At 34.3% G+C, this 17,010-nt stretch overlaps 1 protein-coding gene across 5 annotated transcripts in view; it reads right to left on the reverse strand.

Moving 5' to 3' along the window:
* Nucleotides 1-17,010, reverse strand: part of CNTN1 (contactin 1) — a 370,073-nt gene that overhangs the window by 150,707 nt on the left and 202,356 nt on the right. For all 5 annotated transcript variants that reach the window (XM_007168319.3, XM_007168318.3, XM_007168316.3 and 2 more), the window contains 2 exons: nucleotides 7,424-7,560; nucleotides 5,981-6,013 (listed from right to left, as the gene is read on the reverse strand). In XM_007168319.3, coding sequence (XP_007168381.2) covers nucleotides 5,981-6,013; nucleotides 7,424-7,484 — 94 coding nt within the window. In that variant the 5' untranslated portion in view covers nucleotides 7,485-7,560. The remainder of the gene's footprint in view (nucleotides 1-5,980; nucleotides 6,014-7,423; nucleotides 7,561-17,010) is intronic.

Consider the following 17,010-nt stretch of genomic DNA (forward strand, 5'->3'; position numbering starts at 1 on the left):
GGACTTCATAGGCCTACTGCAACCATAAGTAAGACAATGAGTGCAAGGTGTTCACAGAAGTCCTCTGCTAATGCTTTTGAAGTCCTGCTCTAAGCTGTGTCTAGTTCTATATCCCTGAGGTTGTAAAAACTAGAAATGCATATAATGTTTTCTGCTTTGCTTCTATAATTTTCCTGATGATGTCCAATGTTTTCTGGCCTTTCAGGATGTAGTAGCACACCAGGGAAAAATGAGGAATGAGACCCAAATCCCTGATAACTAGACCTTCGTTTGGATGTAGGGTCTAGATTTTCTAGTCTCTGAAAGAAATGACCTTGTGCTTATCTATGATAAAAATCATGTGCTATTTTTTCTTCCCACTTGGACAATCTCATAAGCTCTTCCTTGAGTCTCTCGCATTTGCACAGCTTTTCTGACTGGAGCAATTTAGTAACACTGCTGCCCTGGAGAGTCTCTTGTTTCTTCCCAACTACCAAAAAAAAAAAAAAAAAGCTTACAAAGACAAGCAGAGGAGTTCAATTTTATTAATATATTTTGATTCTCTTCTGGAAGGTAAGATGACTTCTATTCTCACTTTAGCCCATGATAAATTATGAGCTTAGTATGAAATTTTTGAACAATTAAAAAAAATACCTAAATAGACTAAATATTTAGAATACTAAAAATAAATAGTGTTTAGGGGAGGTTAAAGCTCATGAATATCTTCTAAGTACATTGTATTTATATACAAGCCTGATGATTATGGTATTACTATCATTACCAATAGAAAATATCATCAAATTTAAAGAGGAATGGATGTTTGGTGCAATTATGCATATAATTTAAACAGAAGCCCACTGATCTGCACTGGATTAGATCTTGGGTTTCCATTTGTTACATCAGTGGCAGCATAAGAATTTTAGATGGTCATCTGCGAGGCTACAGTTTGGTGAACTAGAGGTGTTGGTTGTCCTTAATTCAGTCAATGACTTGATTCTGACTTTGCATATGGTGAAGTTTTGAGATATAATGCCAAAAGCATGATCCATGAAAGAAAAAATTTGATAAGTTGGACTTTATTAAAATTTAAAAGTTATGCTCTGTGAAAGACACTGTTTTAAAAAATTTATTTTTTAAATTAGCTAATTAATTTATTTATTTTTGGCTGCCTTGGGTCTTTGTTGCTGAGTGTGGGCTTTCTCTAGCTGCAGTGAGCGGGGGCTATTCTTTGTTGCGGTGAGCAGGCTTCTCATTGCGGTGGCTTCTCTTCTTGCAGAGCACGGGCTCTAGGAGCATGGGCTTCAGTAGTTGTGTCCCATGGGCTCAGTAGTTGTGGCACATGTTAGTTGCCCCGTGGCATGTGGGATCCTCCAGGACCAGGGCTCGAACCCCTGTCCCTTGCATTGGCAGGTGAATTCTTAACCACTGTGCCACAAGCGAAGTCCCCTATGAAAGACACTTTTAAGGGAATTTCAGGTCTTTAAGGTTAAGGGTTTTTCTTTAGGTCCACTCCAACTTGCATCAGAGAATTTTGCATGAAGCAGCAAATTGAAAAGACTGTCAACTAATTAAGTATCTACTTCATTTAATAATGGTGATTACACACTATTTCACAAAATTTGAACTCATCTCAATAGGTGCAGGGTTTCATTACCTAAAGATTCTTCAACAGTATTGTATTTCCAATGTAGAAATAGTTAATCCTGGCCTGCTAGCACCTGCTTCTAGAGTGCCCTCTGGTAGTGCCAGTATAGGGTTTGTAATAATCCTGAATTCTCAATTTAATTGATAATTTTATTAGCCTTCTTGAAATAACTACTTTTATCACTTTGAAATCAAGTGAGTTTTGTTCATTCCAAGTTGTCTTGATTATTTAAAGTACTGTACAGTGCTTTGAAATACAACAAAGACAGCTGCACACAAACACACATCAATATGGAGGTAGAGATTAGTAGATTTGCCTATTTTCATAAAATGCATGGTTTTAATGTTTCTTTTGATAGTGTATCTTTTTTTCATTTTTACTTTATTTTATTTCTTAATTTTTTTTATTGTGGTCTCATAGTATAAAACATACTATTTTAACCATATTTAACTGTACAGTTCAGTCGCACTAAGTACATTCACACTGTTGTGCAACTCTCACAATCATCCATCTCCTGAATTTTTCACCTTCCTAAGCTGAAACTTTGTCCCCATTAAACACTAACAATTCCCCATTCGCCTTCCCCACCCCCCCACCTCCCGGCCCCTGGCATCTACCAACGTACTTTCGGACTCTATGATTTTAAGGTATATTCCTTTGAGATAAAAATCGGTCATCTTTTAGTAAACTGAAAATATGTTTATAGTTTCTTCATCATGATCATAATGCTTAGTTTTTGTTTTTCTGGAAAAGTTACCAGCAATGAATATTTCCACTGAGAATAATGGAATGCCACATGTTAATAATGATGGGACTATATCTATTGATAGGCAATCCCTCAAAGGATAGATGTAAAGATAAAACAGTTTTGGGATGAGCTGGGTTGAAGTTTATAGGCCAAACTGGATATTATCAGTGCCCCATGCTATTTTTTCTCAATGACAAGTGCTTTTCCAAAATTGTATGCAGATATTTCCTAGTACTCCACTTCTATCTGCCCTTTATAGGAAGAGACAACAAAACATTTAAGGGATAAAAATATGAAGCTAATTTCTGATAAAATATTTAATTTATTTTTCACTTTGAGAAAATATTACATTTAAGATATTTCCCTTTACCCACTTTCTAGATCAAAAAGCAGAATGTGACACACCACATCACATTAGTGTTTCTACTCAGTATATTTTATAAATGTACATTTCTAGCTTTTGTAAAATTTTCGAGCCTGATTAAAATAATGCATAATATTCCATTAGGTGGTTTACTAATTACTCTATACATTTTATTTTGAGAACATATTTGGGCTCTGGGAAGATAAATTACTCAACACAAGGTTTTGAATTGTTGTGGCATGCTCAGTGTGAACTTCTGAATGTGAACTTCATAACCCCCTTGAAGACTATCTGAGCTCATTGCTCTCTTAGCTCAGCTAGGGAGCCCAGATCAAGGAAAAAGAACTTTCAGGGGGAATACAACACAAGGTTCAGCAAAGGATCCATTAATATAAGCATTATAATCTCCATCAACAAAAATTAAGCCATCCCTTGCTTTTCTTCTAGGGCCATGGAAATAATTCGATGACAAATTACCATGCTTAGGAAGTATTATGGGGTTAAAGGGTACAGAAACACATGACATGGATAATATGTTAAAAAAAATAAAATTATTTTTAAAACACATGCTCTTTTTTGTACTGGATATATTCTTCTAAAAAGGAGCACACAATAATAAAGATGACTTCTCAAGCTAATTGAAGACAGCACTTCACTCTTTTTTTGATCTACTCTTAATGAAAATTTGTGTATTTTCTACCATATAATGGTAATATATTGCAGAAGTAAGTTCATTTCTTAAATCTGATCAAGAAGATTAACAGAAAAAAAGAAATCATGTATGAATATTTGTTGTCAAATTCACAGATGTGAGCAACAGGCAAAAACTGCTGCTTTTTTCAGTAGCATTCTCAGTTTCATGGTTAATGTAATCAGTTAGTTGTATGATCTTAAATGGTACTACTTCACCACTCACTAGATAGAGATGGTCCACTGTAACCTTGCTATCCTATTTTATCTCTGGAAATTGAAAGTATAATAACTATCTGTGCTTGAGAGTTATTTTTTATTCATTTTATATTCATTATGAATCAAATCCTATTTCTCACTCAGTAATATGTCATCTCAATCTGTTAGTTTTCAAACATAATTTTATATAAGTATGCTGTAATAAGATTCTCAGGAAAAAATCTATTAGAAAAAAGCAATGAAAACAAAATTTTAATGCAGTCTAATCTTAGAATTTTTACAATATTTACAATGCTACAGTGGTTATGGGATAGGGAGTGTTGTAGGCTCACTTGTAATACAATAAACTCTTCAAATGAAACAATATTTAAATTGGCTCAAAGCATGCTTCTTGTCTTCATTGTCAATCGTTCCCCACTGATAAGAGAACAAGGACATTTAGGGCTTAGGCTTTGAATACTCTGGTGCCCTAATTCTTTAGTCTCATGGGTAACAGGTAACATTGCCATAATTTATCATAACTAAAATATAGGGAGTTGGCCTTGAGAATGTGCAGAAATCCAATAATTAGAAGGAAGATTAGGATCTGGTTAGCAGAATGGTTAAGTTGACTAAATTTTCCTTAGCATGGCATTACCTGCCTAAGAAGAGCCTATCACATTTCTTGATGGCAACCATTTCCTTGACCTATGGTCCAACCCTGAAGCTCTAGACACTGTGTTTTGCATAACTATCTGGGTATCTGTCCACACTTACCTTATGTCTACCTATGTATGCTGCCACAAGCCAAGGAATGATGGGGGTACCAGAAGCTGAAAGAGGCAAGGAAGGAGCTTTCCCCTACAGGTTTTAGCAGAAGCATGACCCTGATATCTCTTTGGTTTGGGACTTTTAGAACTGTGAGACAATAAATTTCTGTTGTTCTAAGCCACCCAGTTGGTGGCACTTTATTATAGCTATAGCTGTCCTAGGAAACTAATACGTGTATTACACTTAATAATAAACTGTCGAACTTCAATGAACTAGCCTTTCTCAAATTTATTTGACAATGAAGTCTTACTAACATCCTGCAAAACAACAGTTCTTTGAATTAGTGATCTAACACAACCCATATTTGCCCACATGTGTACTTTATTTGTGCCACTGCCTCTAAGAATTAGCTCCATTTCCAATAATTGAAATACTTCAAGTTTCCCTTACCCACTAGCTCCATCATTAAATACTCATTTATTCCTCAAAGTAATTGTTTAAAATCCTTATTTCTCTTATAAATCTGTCAATCTACTTACTTTTATTATTCCCTATTATATGTAAGGTTCTTGAAGTCAAGAAACATATCTCACTGATCTTTATATAGCCTAAATGTAGTTATTCCTAACTCACAAGGAGGAAACAGAAATAGCTTTGATGTGCTTCATGCTAGGACTGTCCTTTTTATTAATCCCCTACAGATGGAAATTCAGACCCACTCTGGCATGAATATCTTGCTTTGGCATGGAAGTTGTTGCATTGGTTGCTTAGTTATTCTTCCTAATTATTCATTCTCCTACCACTATGCTGTGGCTTTTATCAGTTACCAGTTTTACTATGCTTACTGAGCACCTACTATGTAGGTCACTGTGCTGGAAGCTATTGTAACATTATTTTTTTAGTTCTCAAAAGAATCCTGTAATTTTTACATATTGGAAACTTGAGTCTCATAGAAGTTGAATAATTTGCACAAGATCACATAACTAGTGAATACCAGGTTGACTGTATAAATCCAGGCTGGCCTTACTCTAGATTCTTTTTTTTGCAGTCTACTATATTGCCTATATTTCTGGCAAGAACTGCTCAGTGGTTGAAATAGAATCTAAACTAGCAGGATTGCTAATTATATTCAATAAAAAGTAAACAATAAATTTTGCAAGGTCTTTGGATTTCTAATTAAACTGAATCTTAAGGTTCCAAGTTCATTAACTTTAGTTAAAGTGATGTGTGCAGCAAAGCAGGAGGCTTTCAAAATAAGCTAGATTTTTACAATATTGAAAATATTGCTTCAAAATTTAGTAGCATAGGATTGTTACAAAGCATGCAGGAAAAAATACAGGTTGCATTGAATATATTCCATCTGCTACAATCTTCTAGTTGGATATTTGTTTGTGGTGTATCCATTCATTCATTCTGGCAATCAAACAAGTTGCCTGAAGACCCTAGATAAATCATCTTACAAAATTTCCAAGTACTCTAACATTAATCACTTGCTTTAAGTTTGGAGAATTAATAGCTTAAAGCAGGATGAAGTATGATTTATTTGAGGAAAGCTATTTAAAAATTAACCCTTTTATCAACTTACCTCCATGACCATACCTTCTGTGCCATGTAAACTCTAAAAAGAAAAAAAAGAAAAAGAAAATGAAAAAAAATTAATCCCCAAAGCAGCTCTTCAGGTTGTGGTTTCAAACATTACTCAGATAACTGAGATATTAGTTAATGAAATAAGATTACTGGCCTTTCATTTTAAGGCTGAAGTATCACCATATCTTTGCAAATATTTATTTCTCGTCTTTGCAATTTTATAGTTGTAGCACTAAAACTTATGGTCAAAAGAATTAGTATGGATTTTCAGTATTAATAAGATTATTTTTGTTTTATTTTACTCATAAAGGTAATACAGCAATAATAACCTTACCACAAAGTTTTCTTTCTTACATTTATATAATATATAAGCATATAGTTATATATGTGTGTGTATGTGTGTATAATTATGTGGTTATATCAATGTCATTAAAATTCTTAAGTACTGATAAAATTATTATATTTTTCTTGATTTTGAAGTCATCATAATAAAAATTACTCCCTAAATTAAAATAGCATTTTTATTTCCTTAATAATAAATAAGATATACAATAAGATGCCTATCAAGTTCATCATTAAAGCAATCAAGGGGGACTGATAAATGAAAAGATGATATCCAGCTAAGTCTTGAACTTAATAGCAACTCAACAAGCACTGACCTAAGGTAATTGAGACAAAGGTATCTGAAAAAACTGATTGTTAGAAAACATGCTGCTTCAGATAAAAATACAACATACCTCTCCTTGTAGAAAATATTTCTGAATCTTTCACACTTGCCTTTGAAAGATAGAAATATAGTATTTGTTTGTCCTAAAACTACAGCATTCTTAAAACTGCTTTGTTATTCTTAAGTCCCTGAATACACTGTAGATTATTTCTGAATTGTTTTTCATAAGATTGACCAGCCAATAATAAAAATTAAATTATATTAACTTATAAATAAAAAAGAACAAAGGTAACAAAAGCTTAAAATCCTTTATTTTCTAATAATTTTACTGTATTTTACTTTTATGTATGCTAATGAGGTTGTCTATTATAACTATATAGTGAACATACTGTATAATGGTGAGCTGTTACATATCTTTTCTGCCGCCACATTAAATGATTTCAAGTTGAAATTGAGAATAGTAGGATGATTTACTCCCTAGGAATTGGCAAATGCTACACAACAGGGATTTTTCTTTTCCTCCCAGAGATCCAGATTTTAAACATTTACCAGCACATCACTATATAAGACTGATTGACTAAATCTTGTGAATAATTGAAACTAAAAAAAAAAAAAGAAAAGAAAACAAGGGCCAACCTTAATATATATGAATTTACTTGTCTGACCCAGGTGTCAAAAGAAACTTCTAACTTTATACACCAGATTCAATGAAGTGAACAGCATATTGTTTACATTGTCATAATTTATGGAGATTGTACAAAGGATATTTCTTACCTGATAGACAGGTTGTAAAAGATACAATCACAAGGTGATTGACCAGCAACCACATTTTCATCTTGTGTTCAGTAGAGGTTAGGTTCAATTTTCAAAAAAAAGCTTTAACTTTATGGCAATTGGAGAATATTAAACACCTGCATAAAAAAGAAGAGAAGAGAAGAGAAGAGAAGGAAAAGGGAAGAAAAGGAAGGGAAAATGTTCATCATTTGGGGTCAACAACATTATCAATTCTATTTTCTTTTATATTTCTTATTTGTAGAGCGTTTTAGTTTATTTATGTACATTTGTAAACCCCATGTTGTAATGAAAAGAGTAGATTCTGCATCAGGGCTTCAGCTGCCTCCCAGTATTGCATTGGTAAGAAACATGAGCAAGTCACTCAATTGATATGTTTTAGTTTTTAACTTTTTAATAATTGAGCATGGTAATATCTTTTTTACAAATAGCACAGTTGTGAACATTTCAATGTCAATTATTTTAATTGAAGTTTAAATTTACTTGAAGGGCTGGTAGATTTAATAAAAGATATATTTGTATAAGGGCTTTGTAAATGCATAGACACTGTACAAGAGTTATATGTTAGCATTGCCTGTTGGTGGCTTATGCAAAATTTTTGCCAGAAATGCTAATTTTTAGACATTAAAATATATTGATTAATAATATATTCATTCCCTTTCCCCTTCTTCATTTCTTTCTTTTATTCATTTAACAGAAAGCAAATAATTACTCCTTATAAGGAAGAATCTAGGTTTTGTGTGGCCAAATCTTTAAAATTTGGAGAACCATCTTTAAAGATAAGAAGACAAAATTACTAATATAAACTAAGCTATGAAACTATGCAGCAGTCTAAATAAAATATCTTGCTTTTATAAATTCTGCAAAAACTTATGACCACATGATTATACTGGTGAGGTATCAGGGCGCTGAAATAGCCCCATGTAAGTGAGGGGTCCCATGACTTAAGCTTTGTCATCTTCTTTGTAAATCCATCTGCAACCAAGCATACAGATAAAGGAATCTATAAGAAAGACATAGTCTGCTTACCCTTAAGAAGTTCACAGATCAATAGGAACACTTATGTGTACACAAGTCAGTGCAATGAAACTTTTTTGGATCTACATGCTATTAAACTTGAAAGCATGTTCATCATTTTAATTAAAAGCATTGCAAAATACATCACAGTGGGAATGGGCCTGGTGGTGACAGGCAGGGCATTATGGTGGAGGTATAACAAATTTTCTAATGTTCCAGGGCATTAGAAAGAGACTTCTTCAATTGGGACACAGTAGGCCCTTCAATTTGAAAGGATATTAAATCAAGTTTTCAAAGAATATATAAGAAATAGGACAGAAAAACCTCATGACATAAAATTGAATGTAAAATATTAAGACAGAGCATAAAGGCAATTCTGAAAAGAAAATATGTAATGTTATGATGATCATTATATAAATATATTTAAATATTATCCAAAACAGCAAAAATAAAACGGTACTGATTTGTTGCATCATAATGACATGTAAAGGTACTACTTATTTTTTTTTAATATGATGGATTTAAGGACTATATTTACCCCCCCTAATTTGCCAGAATCTTAGCATTTGCAGAGACTGGTAAAAATATTTAGTTGGTACTACATGGACCAGGAAAAACATATTTGTCCCTTTTGGTGTATAGGTTATTTTAAAGTGAAAAATCATTTATTTCTAGAAAAATTTGAGTTGAATTCTTAGAGAAAACATAGCAGAAATGGGTCAGCTTAACAACAGGAGATATTTAAAATATCTTTGCAAGGGTAAAAATATTCAACAGATAATTTTTAAATGCCAGGATTGATTTATGACCAATTTATTTCTCTTGGACATATGTAAGAAGGTGAGAACTACACATCTGTATAAACTGTATTAAGTCTACACTTCTAAATTTAAATTTTATTTTATTTCTTTTACTAAGCAGAACCTATCAGAGAGAAAAAGAAACAGGTAAATAAAGGTGAAGAATGAAAAAAAATTCCTTCAGGAGGCAGGGAAATCAATGAAATGATCTATGGAAGGATATTAGCTTTTTATTTTGTTATCATTAATATTTAAATATAACCTAAATTAAAATTATTGAAACCTGTGCACATTGTTTATGTCTCCTAAAGTTTGTCTCGAAAAATGTACATTTCAGCATTTTCTTGACCTATTGGTTTCTAATTCCTTTCATTGAGTTATGCACACTAATTAGGACAAGTTCCTTTAATGAGGAGGAAGGTAGAAAGGCAAACATAAATTGTGCCAAAACTGCTGTGTCAATCAAACAGTTCTTTTTGTAAAGATTAATTTAGATAATATATTTGCAAACATTTTGCAAATTACAAAGCATGTTCGGTTTCATGTGGCAGTAATTATTGGATTTTAAATAGTTCAAATTTATCAATTAATAAACTGTTATAAATTGATAATTCTAAAGTAATTCTAAACAGTAACTCTACATACTAATAATATTCAACGTAAGAGCAAGGAATGCTGCTGCCATTTTTGTATTGTGTGTAGAGGAAGCAGTACTGACCAGAAAGAAAAAGAATCAGGTAAAAATGAAGGACAATTACAGTGAGAGTATCCTTCAGATTATTAGTTTTGATGAATTGTGTGAGTGAGATTTTGGTCTGTTTACCTCATTGAGTCTACAGGGAATCTGGGAAAGAAAGAGGGGAGGTCTAAAGGAAGGTTGGCTGTGTCTACACAGGGCAAGTGATTTCAGGAAATTGTAAATAAGGTACAGAAGGAGTTTCTAGGTCAAGGATGTTATTTTACATTTCCTTCTTAGACAACACCCACAGTATATGGGAAAGTGAGGTAAGGCATAGTAAAAAGAGATCAGGGGAAGTCAGTCAGATCTTGTCTGAAGTTTGGCTCAACCATTATTTAGCTTGTAACTTTGGGCAAATCACTCAAGCTCTGACTCTAATTTTCCTCATGCACAAAGTATGAAAAAATGTCTATTTCATAGGACTATTACAAGCATTGCATAAGATTGTGCAATGTGAAATGTTTACTCTGAAAATATTCGATAAATATTAACTATTGTTCTACAAGATCTTAGGCCCATCAGGCTACAGGAGAAAACAACATGTCATTGTTTATTGTTATGCCTCTAATGCCTGGCACATAGAAGACATTTGATATATATTTATTGAATAAATGAAGAAATGACTGGACCATTCCATAACTGTATTCCAAAACACTTGCCACAAACAAAATTAAACTTTAGTTCCTTAGAATAAGGATAGGATGCTGACAATAGGTAATAAGGAGTATCTCTTACTGGGGCTCTGGTCTTTGATAGGGATTATTGCTGCATATAAATACACTCTAGAAGAGGAATATTCTAAGTAGAAATATTTTAAAGCATTTTTAATATGCACTTTATTGAGTGTTGTTGGAAGTCTCTGTCTTCTGATTTGAATATGCTCACTCTAGTCAGAAGGAAACGTTTTTCATTATTTTGAGCCACACTATCTTTTCCTTCACTCCAAAATATTGCATATTTCAATAGGATAGTGAGTCCTCATTCTGACAGCACACATTTTATTTTATTTAATGGGTTTCTTGCTGTTTCAGTATAAAAGCATCTCTCGCATGTTGTGCACCCATTTGTTTTCTGCTGCTAATTTGTTTTCTTGTGTCACCAGTTATCCCATCACTGTGACTCCTGATCCTATCCTCTCAACAGTGCAGTAGAGGAGAGAGGCAGCAAGGCTGTGCCCATGCTTGCTAGTGTGGAAGAAATGGCTCTTCTTAACTGTCCCTTTAGGACCTGCCACTCAGTAATCCACAGACAGATCCCAGCCCCCATGGGCCTGAAAGTGTTGCAGCAAGTGAAAGTGGCATAGGAAGAAAACAAGTCGGACAAAGATATGCCAGTTAAAGGAGTAAACATTTTCCTTCTCAATAACCAGAAGAACAGAATGACCAGCTCCTGGAACCCGGGGATGCTTTCCTGTCCCCAGGCCATGCTGTGCTGGCTAGTTTCTCCTACTCTCAGTCTAGGCCTTACACCAGGCAGTGCAGATGCTTCCCCCCAAAACCCATCACATCTCTATAGGTGTCCAGTGACTGGTGTTTGTCTAACGTGTATTGCAACTATAGTAATTTCCAAAGAACTTAACTTCTTTTCTCCAACATCGTTTACTAAATCTCTTACTCATGTACTTAAACAACTACAACAACAAAAATATAATAAGGCAACACAGGGTGACAATCTTTATTCCCTTCCTGCATTCTCCCTTCTGTCTTTCCATGCTTTTCTTTCTCCGACCTTTCTCTCTTTACTTTAGATGATGTTATGGTTCTCCTTTGAGAAATTTGGTCCATATCTATGTATACATTTTTCTCCTGGACAGACATCATCTAGTTCTTGCCCTGTTTTGTTCTGTCATGAGATAGCCATATAATTATTCAAAAAAGCTTCAACAGTACATTAGCAAACATTTAGCCACTAACAATTATTCACAAAGTATTTAGTGCTGCTGTATAATCAAAGTTTGTTCCATCAATATCAATAAATCTAATATTTCATTGAACCGATGTCTATAAAAACATTTACATTGAGAGAGAACAAAATTTTAAAAATATTGAGAAAATACTAATATGTATTAGCAAATTGTCACATCTCTTTCAGAAAGAAAAATGATTTGGGGGGATATCAGGAATCTATTCTGATTTATCCACAACACAGTTCATGAAAGGCCATGTCAAAAAATATTTAACCTAAAATTTTATTTATGATACTCATCACTCTGCTCTGGTTCTAAAGAACATTTGCTATAGAGTTCAGTTTCCAGAAAATAGAGGAAGTTTGCTGGTGTTGAGCACAGATGATCCTAGGTGAAAAGACATCAATAGCTCTTACTCTACAAAACCAGGGGACATTTTATCCTCGACTCAATCTGAAATTCTGCCTTTGCGGCACACATCACTTCATTTTCCTGAGGTGTCAGTAATCCAGTCTGTAGAATGGAAATCCAAGTCCATTCTTCAGAAGATTTTTGTGAGGAGTAAATTATGTATGCATATGGATACATGTGTGTAAGTAAAAGCCCTTTGACATCTGTACATAACAGAAGTCAAAACATTAAAGTGAAATTAACTAAAATTTTCCAGAAATAAAATAAGTTTTTTTTTTTTTTTTTTTGGCTGCGCCACGCAGCATACAAAATATCTTAGTTCCCTGACCAGGGATTGAACCCATGGCCCCTGCAGTAGAAGCACGGAGTCTTAACCACTGGACCACCAGGGAAGTCCCAAAATCAGTTTTGAATTTAAAAAATGGGAATCTTTTAAAAAAGGAATATTATATATTTAAAAATTCTTATCCTTTAGAAAGGAGGTACTGTATATACTACACATTAAGCATTTGTATATCAATATTTTACAGCTCCAGTTAATTTTCAGATTATTAAAAACAATTTAAGCATAGCTATATAATTGCATACTTTAGATGGTCTTCTCCAGCCTCATATTGACTTCTTTAAACTCTATTATCAAATTATTATTGTCTCAGTCTAATAGTTTTTAACAGTGTTTTAGCAGCTTACAGATGTAAAAAAATTTGAAGAACATGCTGTTCTAAGCCAAGGAATAACAGTACACAGCCAAGAAAAACACCACATTTTCTGAAAATGATTATAAACATTATCCTTCTTTTCCAGAATAGAGTCATACACTGCTCAACTAACAGGTAGAATGTGATGGTTTTCAGATTGCAACTGCCTTAGCTGCTGAAGCAGCCTGCCACTTGATTAGGTATGAAGTATATGTAAAAAGAAAAGCAATATAATAAATACATGTGAAAACATTTCAATAAATATAAAATTATCAGACTGTGAAATTAATGACTTGGAGGCTGCTGAGGGAAAAATATCTGAAGGCTTTCTGAAGATATGGGTATTTATTGCGTGCTGACAGCACACCTTGCATTTTACAGAAAACTGAATGCTCATATGTTTAGATAATTGGATTTATGATTAAATTAATTACTTATTTCTAAAATGATATAATGCCTGCAGAAGGACTAAAAAATAATGGAACCCTGTTTGTGATATTTATAGCACATATTTCTTGCCAGCCCATGATGTCATGCAAGATTATAACTGATGTAGTCATGCTTTTTGTTGGGATAGTTTCAGGAAACCATCATTTTTATATGATAAATAAACAGAGAGTCCTACAGATTTTTTGTCCCACATTTCAGGAGTATGTGTATGTGTGGTTAGATATCTCTTGAAATTCAAGAAAATGCAGAAAGTTCCTGCTGATTCTAAACTATCTCCCCAATGGACCTGACATGGTACCAATACTACATAATTATTTTGCTTGAAATTACAAAATTGAGATGCTAATGGAAAATAGAAATAGTAATAATAAGCAAATAACGCAATATGATTTCTTCATTATTTGCAATTCCAAAAATCATTGATTCAGTCAATGAATAAGGGAGGGGCTGCTTTGTCAAGCAAGATTTAAAACTCAAACATATACATGTGGGATTCCACTCAACCTCTTTCTCATCAGTGTACTAATAAGAATCAGTTTATGAGGGAGATCAAGATGACAGGGCAGGAGGATTCTGGGCTGACCTTCCACCATGAACACTTCAAAATACATGTACACATGGAGAAGCTCTTGCTGAAAACAACCTGGAGACTGGCAAGAAAGGCTCTTCTACAACCAAAACTTTAAAGAAAGATCCACATGCAATCAGGTAGGAAGGGAAAAGAAGTGATTGGGTCAGGGTCCAAGCCCCTAGCAGGGGACACTGAAGAGGGATGAGGATATCACAGGCTTGAGGATCCTCCCTGGGGATAAAGTCACATATGAGGCACCCCAGCCCTGGAGTCAGACCCTGGTAAGATGACTCCCCTTAGCTGGTTTGAAAACCTGTGAGACTTACCAGAGGGCTATGAGAAACCAAGACTTTTCTTGTGAAGAGTGCATGCAGATGTTTGCTTACTCCCAGGATTGGTGCAGAGGCTGTAGATTGAAAATTGCCTGGGATTCTGACCAGTTTCCTGTGATCATCCCAGCACGCACCTCAGCCCATACCAGGCACTGGGTCCAGCCTCTCTTGCACTGGTGCTGCTCTCCATTAGGGTGAAAGCTGCCATTGCCAAGGACACTTTACACAATTAGAACAAAACCAGCTCAGATACAAACTTTAGGGCTTCTGCTCCAGCACCTTGGGCACCATCCCTGCACTTGATAGGGGGCTGATTGCCACTGAGCACAGAAGCCCTGGCTTAAACCTGGCTCTGGTCCTAGCCACTCCATCTTCAGTCCTACCTCCCTCCAAGGTGGTAGTTGCCAGCACACTCCAAGGGAAGACATGACCCATGCTCACTTCAGATCCAGCTCTCCCACCAAAGCCACTGGATACATGCAGACTGCATAGGAATGCTCCCACACTAGGATAACCCTTCAAGACTGGGGAAGGTAACTGTTACACCTAATATTGTAGAGACAGAGAAAGTTAAACAAAATGAGAAGACTGTTTCAAATGAAAGAAGAAAAAAAGAAAAAAAACCCTAATGAAATAGAAATAAATAATTTACCAGATACAGAGTTCAAACAAGTAGTAATAAGAATGCTAACTGAACTTGGGGAAAGAATAGATGAACACAGTGAGAATTTTAATAAGAACTAGAAAATATAAAAACCAATTAGATCAGAAAAATATAACAGAACTGAAAAATACACTAGAAGGAACTAACAGCAGAATAAGTGATACAGAAGAATGCATAAGTGATCTGAAAAATAGGATAATGGAAATCACCTAATCAGAAGAGCAAAAGAAAAACAAACTTTAAAAAAATGAGGACAGCTTAAAGGACCTTGGGGACAACATCAAGTGCACTAACATGTGTTATAAGGATCCCAGGAGGAGAAGAGAGAAAGGGGTAGAAAATGTATTGGATAAAATTATGACTGAAAATTTCCTGAAGCTGAAGAAAGAAACAGATTTCTAGGTGCAGGAATCACAGAGAGTCCCAAACAAGATGAACCCAAAAAGACTCATAGTTAAAATGGCAAAAGTTAAAGATAAAGAGAGAATTTTAAAGGCAGCAAGAGAAAAACAAAGAGTCCTTTACAAGTGAATTCCCATAAAGCTTCAGCTGATTTTTTCTGCAGAAATTTTGCAAGCCAGAAGGGAGTGTCATGATATATTTAAAGTGCTGAAATGAAAAACCTAAAACCTAGGATTCTCTAACCAGTAAGGCTATCATTCAGAATTAAAGGTGAGAAAGATAACTTCTCAGACAAGCAAAAACTAAAAGAGTTCATCAACACTAAACTGATCTTACAAGAAGTGATAAAAGGTCACCTTTAGTTGGAAAAGAAAAGGCTACAAGAAGAATTTATAGGAAAGGGAAAATACCACTAGTAAGGGCAAATATATAATAAAGGCTGTGGATCAACAATTTAAATAAATTAGTATGAAGATTAAAAGACAATAAATGTAAAATCAATATAACCACAATAAACACTTAAGGGATAGACATGATAATGTAAAATATAACATCGAAAACATAAAGCATGGGGGAGGAGAGTAAAAACTGTACCTCTTTCAGAATGTGTTTGAACTTAAATGACTACCAGTTTAAAACAAGTAGATATAGTTACAGGTCAACATATGTGAACTCCATGGTAACCGCAAATCAAAAACATACAATAGATAAACAAAAAACAGAGAGAAAGGAACCAAAGTATAACACTAAAGATAGTCATCAAACCACAGAGGAAGAGACTAAAAAAAGAACAGAGAATAACTACAAGGACAAACTGAAACCAAACAAGCAAAGGCAATAAGTACACACTCAGCGATAATCACACTGAATGTCAACAAACTAAACGCTCCACTCAAAAGGCATAGGGTGGCTGATTGGATAAAAAAAAACAAAACAATGTCCTGCCTGCTGCCTGCTGTACACTGTCGGGTGTTGCTCCAGAACCCTTTGTTTTAGACTTGTAAGATCCCTCTCTCCAAAAAATCATTGATGTCTCTGTCAAAAGAAAAAACAACAAAAAAATGCTGCCTACGAAAGATTTACTTCAGAGCTAAAGACACACACGGACTGAAAGTAAGGGGATGGAAAAATATATTCTATGAAAATGGAAATGAAAAAAAGTTGGGTTAGCAGTACTCATATCAAACAAAGTAGACTTTAAACCAAAGTTACAAAACACAAAAGACAAAGAAGGGCATTATGTAATGATAAAGGGATCATACAAAAACAGGGTATAACATTTGTTAACATGCATGTACCTAATACAGGAGCACTTAAATATATGAATCAAATATTAATAGATAAAGGGAGAAATTGACAATAATACAAAAATAATAGGGTACTCTAATACCTCACTTACATCAAAGGACATATTATCCAGACAGAAAAACAATAAGGAAACAGTTGTTTTAAAAGACACATCAGACCAGTTGGAATTAATAGATATCTATAGGACATTCCATCCAAAACCAGCAGAACACACATTCTTTTCAACTGCAGATGAAACGCTCTCCAGGATAGATCACATTCTAGACCACAA

This window comes from Balaenoptera acutorostrata, chromosome 11, assembly GCF_949987535.1.
Source record: "Balaenoptera acutorostrata chromosome 11, mBalAcu1.1, whole genome shotgun sequence".
In the NCBI taxonomy this organism is placed as follows: Eukaryota; Metazoa; Chordata; class Mammalia; order Artiodactyla; family Balaenopteridae; genus Balaenoptera; species Balaenoptera acutorostrata.